The sequence below is a fragment of the Procambarus clarkii genome, chromosome 37 (genome assembly GCF_040958095.1).
Source record: "Procambarus clarkii isolate CNS0578487 chromosome 37, FALCON_Pclarkii_2.0, whole genome shotgun sequence".
Classification (NCBI taxonomy): Eukaryota; Metazoa; Arthropoda; class Malacostraca; order Decapoda; family Cambaridae; genus Procambarus; species Procambarus clarkii.
The window spans coordinates 42,938,648-42,944,547 of record NC_091186.1 but is presented as its reverse complement, the minus strand read 5'-3'; the positions used below and the strand labels follow the sequence as shown (position 1 = coordinate 42,944,547).

Sequence of the window (5,900 nt, the reverse complement as noted above, 5' to 3'; positions counted from 1 at the left end):
AATTACATCTTGTTTTTTTGCTTATGTACAAAACATAGTCTAATAACCACAGTTCGTTACCCCTAAATCATCACAACATAACCAGTTTACTCATGTCATCGCCCCTAAATCAACAAAAACAACCAGTGTATTATTGTAAATAATTATATCTTAAGATTTCTTAGCAATGGTAAGACATTTTTAAGACTCTAGCCTTCGTAAGAAGGTATGCTCGTATACGAACTGAACGACCGGGCTTCACAACAAAAACATGGCCACATGAGTTGGATTATTCCGGTAATATTGAACTACTGTTCATTGTTATTAGTTTAACAATACTGTTAGGGAATGTCATAAGAGTTAGGGAATGTCATAAGAGTAGTCACAGGGCAACCAAAGATACCCAGCTTCTGGGTACGGGATCTTTGCCCGGAACGCTATGCGTGCTAGTGGCTTTACAATAATAATAATAATTTATTTAGGAAAAATATATACATAGATGCAGAGTTACAGTACAAACATTCTGTTTGATTTATAGATAGAGGTAGTACATACAATACCTAAAGCCACTAGTACGCATAGCGTTTCGGTCAAGATTGTAAAATCATCATTATTCCTATTTTCTCTCTTAACCCCCAGTGTACCTTCTCGTATATTAATAAATAAATAACCAGGGTTTTTTATGCGGCTGTGCTGAAAGCCCGACGTAAAATAAATCATTGTGTCGGAGAACAGGAAGCTACAAATTAGGCTTATATTGAGGTTCCCCCCTCCCCCCTTTCCCCCCAATTACAGGTCTGTCTAATTACCACAAGCTACCACAAGCTACACAAGCTTCACAAAGCTTCCTGGCAATACGTTAGTAATGAATAAATGTGATATGTTAGGCTGACCTAACCTAACCTAATCAAACCTAACCAAATCTAACCTAACCAAATCTAACCTAACTTAACCAAACCAAACCTAACCTAACCTAGCCGATAATTGGATCGTCGACTTGATTTGGTGTATATTTTAATCATATTGCATACTTTATGATAGCCCAAATTATCATAATTTTCAGGACAGAAAAGTGTATGAAGCATTCTTTCATGCTACATATTATCCATTTAGCTAAGAGTATAATTAGCAAATGATTCACAAAAATATTAATTACACAATTTGATAATTGTCCCAGACAGACGTAAAGATCATTGCATCTTCGTTTTCTGATGTGTTGTTTTGTCATCCAAAGATTGTACATTATTACCTAAAATTTCAATTTAGAATATTTATTTAAGTATTACTTAGTTTGCTTTCATCTAGAGTATGCACCTCCTCTCTTGGATTGCCTACCCTCCATCCTTCACCAAACATTAAATATCTTTGCTTATACTAAGTATTTAAAGAGCAATCAATACCTGCTTGATGGGGTTCTGGGAGTTCTTTTACTCAGCAAGACTGGCAGTAGTCCAGGCTTGACTTGTGAGATTTGGGTCCACCAGGCTGTTGCTTGGAGTGGCCTGCAGGCGCACATACCCACCACAGCCCGGTGGGTCCGGCATTCCTTTGAGAAAACTATCTAGTTTTCTCTTGAAGAAGTCCACGGTTGTTCCAGCAATATTTCTTATGCTCGCTAGGAGTATGTTGAAAAACCGCAGACCTCTGATGTTTATTCAGTACTCTCTGATTGTGTCTATGGCACCTCTGCTCTTCACTGGTTATATTCTTCATTTTCTTCCATATTGTTCACTTCAGTATGTTGTTATTTTAAAGTGTAGATTTGGGACCTGGGCCTCCAGTATTTTCCATGTGTATATTATTTGTTATCTCTCTTGTCTCCTTTCTAGTGAGTACATTTGGAGAGCTTTGAGACGATCCCAATAATTTAGGTGCTTTATCGAGTCTATGCATGCTGTATATGTTCTCTGTATTCCCTCTATTTCAGCAATCTTCACCTGCTCTGAAGGGGAAAGTGAGTACTGAGCAGTACTCAAGACGGGACAACACAAGTGACTTGAAGAGTACAACCATTGTGATGGGATCCCTGGATTTGAAAGTTCTCGTAATCCATCCTCTCATTTTTCTGGCTGCCACAATATTTGCTTGGTTATGCTCCCTAAACTTTAGTTCGTCAGACATTATTATTCCCAAGTCTTTTACATGTTACTTTCCTACTATGGACAAATTTGATTGTGTCTTGTACCCTGTATTATGTTTAAGGTTCTCATTTCTACCATATCTGAGTACCTGGAATTTGTCGCTGTTAAACATCATGTTATTTTCTGCTGCCCAGTCGTAAACTTTATTAATACTGTATCTACTTGTAGTTTTTCAATATCTTCAGCAGAGGTCATTTTTAAGCTGATTTTTGTGTCATCTGCCAAGGATGATCCAACGCTGTGCCTTGTATATGAGTCTATATCTGATATGAGAATAAGGGAAAGCAATGGTGCAAGGACTGTATCTTGAGGTACAGAGCTTTTAACTGTTCTTGGACTCGATTTTATATGGTTGACTGTTACTCTTTGTGTTCTGTTTGACAGAAAACTGAGTATCCAGCGTCCTATTTTATCAGTTATTCCCATTGACCTCATTTTGTGTGCTATCACTCCATGGTCAAATTTGTCGAATGCGTTTGTGAAATCCGTGTACTGTATACCACATCTGCATTCCCTTTTTCTTCTAATGCCTCAGTGATTTTGTCGTAATGGTCAAGTAGCTGTGAGAGGCATGATCTTCCCGCTGTAAATCCATGTTCGCCTGGATTGTAGAGATCATTTGTTTCCATGAAAGTAGTGACCTGACTCCTGATCAATATCTCAAATACTTTTATTATGTGGGACGTTAGTGCAACTGGTCACCTTACCTTGAGGTTACCTTGAGGTGCTTCCGGGGCTTAGCGTCCCCGCGGCCCGGTCGTCGACCAGGCCTCCTGGTTGCAGGACTGATCAACCAGGCTGTTGGACGCGGCTGCTCGCAGCCTGATGTACGAGTCACAGCCTGGTTGATCAGGTATCCTTTGGAGGTGCTTATCCAGTTCTCTCTTGAACACTGTGAGGGGTCGGCCAGTTATGCCCCTTATGTGTAGTGGAAGCGTGTTGAACAGTCTCGGACCTCTGATGTTGATAGAGTTCTCTCTCAGAGTACCAGTTGCACCTCTGTTTTTCAACGGGGGTATTCTGCACATCCTGCCATGTCTTCTGGTCTCATGTGATGTTATTTCTGTGTGCAGGTTTGGGACCAGCCCCTCTAATATTTTCCACGTGTAAATTATTATGTACCTCTCCCGCCTGCGCTCAAGGGAGTACAGTTTTAGGCTCTTTAGTCGGTCCCAATAGTTTAGATGTTTTACTGAGTGGATTCTAGCAGTAAAGGATCTCTGCACGCTCTCCAGGTCAGTAATTTCTCCAGCTTTGAAAGGTGCTGTCATTGGTCTATAATACGGTCTATAATACTTTGCCAGTGCTTTGCTCCCTCTCTTGTGTAGAGGGGCTATGTCTGCTGCTTTAAGCGCATCTGGTATTTCCCCCGTGTTCAATCTCTTCCTACTCACTATACTGAGTGCCTGTGCTAATGTCACTTTTCATTTCTTTATAAATATTAAATTCCATGAGTCTGGACCCGGGGCTGAGTGCATGGGCATATTGCAAAATTCTCTTTCAAAATGTTCCATGCTCGTGTTGATATTGGTTATATTTACAGGGGTTTGGATATCACGCATAAAGAAGTTGTCCGGATTTTTTACTTTCATGCTGTGTATCTGAGTGCTAAACATATCCTCATACAGCTTTTTTAGGATTTCACTAATTGTAAAATTAGTGTTATGACAAATTAGAAATTTGTCATCCTCAATGTATGAACCTTCACTAATACAAATAGGTCCAATATTGGCAGTGATATTTTCTTATGATTTAGCATAAATGAAGAAATATTTTGGGTTTTCCTTTATTTCTTGAATTGCTTTTTTGTCTAGTTGCCTCTCTTCAATCTGATATGAATGCTTCAGTCTCTGTTTTATTTCTACAATCTCCCTGTTTAAATTATTCCTTCTTTGTATGAAAAGTTGTCTGCTTAATCATTTCCGTTGTTTTTTGTCTTTTTTTGTAGTGTCGCCTTCGTTTTCTTTCTACGTTGGACCTTTTTCTGGTTTTCCTCAAAGGAACATGTTTCAGACAGACTTCATAGGCTTCAAAAGTCTGTTTTTCTATTCTTTGTGTATGATGTTTATTACTTAGAACACATTCCCATTGAACGTTTGTAAGTTCCCCATTTATTTTTGCCCAGTCTATCCTTTTATTATTATTATTAAAATTGGATTTATTGAATAGCCCTTCTCACTTGTTGTTTCTCTTAGGCCTACTACCATTCTTAATGTTAGTTTTCACTTCAATGTTGTCCGAGTACGTAGTGTTATCTTGAGGTTATCTTGAGATGATTTCGGGGCTTTAGTGTCCCCGCGGCCCGGTCCTCGACCAGGCCTCCACCCCCAGGAAGCAGCCCGGTACAACTGACTAACTCCCAGGTACCTATTTACTGCTAGGTAACAGGGGCATTCAGGGTGAAAGAAACTTTGCCCATTTGTTTCTGCCTCGTGCGTGAATCGAACCCGCGCCACAGAATTACGAGTCCTGTGCGCTATCCACCAGGCTACGAGGCCCACCAAGTGTTTGAGACAGTAATGTCGCTGATTAGCTCATCATTGTTTGTAAATATCAGGTCCAGCGTGTTTTCGTTCCTAGTTGGTTCTGTAATCTGCTGACTGGGCGAGAATTTGTCACAGAATCTCAGTAGTTCTCTGACCTGTAGTTTGTTATTTCCAGGTTGATTTCCTGCTATAATGTTATTTTTACTATTCTCCGTTTTAAAATGGGCAGATTGAAGTCTGCAAAGAAGATAATATCTGGTACTGGGTTTGTTAAGTTATCAAGGATATTCTCTATTTTGTGGATTTGCTCAGTTAATTTCTCAACTGTTGCATCTTGCAGTTTGTATATTAAAATAATAATTAGATTTATATTTTCAACCCTGATTCCAAGTACCTCTACCACCTCATTAGTTGAGTTCAGGAGCACTGTTCAAGCCAGTTCCTCTTTAATATACAGACCTACTCTTCCACCTGACCTTATTACTCTGTCACATCTATATAAATTATAATTTTGGATCCAGATTTCACTATCCATGTGGACTTTTGTGTTGAATGATTTGCTCATTCAAATCATTCATTCATCATTTGCTCATTTATTTGATCATTCAAATATGAATGATTTCCCATATTGTGTATGACTTCTGGTGAGCTTAGGTAGTTCTACATTATAATGTAATTATACTGTACTGCACAGTTTATCATAACCCAAATTATCTTTATTTTTCAGTCCTGAGAAACGCTTTACAGCGATTATGTCCCTCATGTAATATTATCGTGAACATTAATCAACATGTCTGCAAGTGTGGCTATAGGCTTTTTTATGTCAAACGTAAAGCTCAGCCGGAAAGCCAGGCTCAGGCAAATATCAAGAGATCAGAAAAGAAAAAACATATACCTGTTGTACATGGTAAGCTCACTTATATTTTTATTCACAATGTTTAATATGGAAATAAATAACATATAATTGATTAATTTAATTTTATTTAAAGGAAATATTTTACTCCCTTTCATATTGTTGTAAAGATTACCAACATATATTGTCAAATGAGCATATATTGTCAAATGAGCAAATAATTATAAATAACTTGTTATAGTAATATATTTTTTACATTTTTTTTCTATTACTAGGCACACCATCAAATCCTTTCCCTTGCAGTCATGAAGTAATGAAGCCTCCAGTTTCTGTTGTAGACGTTATACCCCAAAATATCAATGGTATGTTATCTAATTATTTTAGAGAGATACAAATATAAATGCATTGCCATAGTAACCAAGGACTAAGTTGCAAATACTG

The 5,900-nt window shown here is 38.2% G+C and overlaps 1 protein-coding gene across 3 annotated transcripts in view; it reads left to right on the top strand.

Moving 5' to 3' along the window:
* The first annotated feature begins 5,731 nt into the window (after positions 1-5,731).
* The window catches only part of LOC123759117 (uncharacterized), a 9,960-nt gene continuing 9,791 nt past the window's right edge, over positions 5,732-5,900 (top strand). For 2 of the 3 annotated variants that reach the window (XM_069337428.1, XM_069337427.1), the window contains exon 1: positions 5,732-5,821. Coding sequence is in view for 1 of the 3 variants with exons in the window: in XM_069337426.1 (XP_069193527.1) it covers positions 5,773-5,821 (49 nt within the window). In the remaining 2 variants the exon portion in view is untranslated. The remainder of the gene's footprint in view (positions 5,822-5,900) is intronic. The other variant, XM_069337426.1, reaches the window with a different exon arrangement.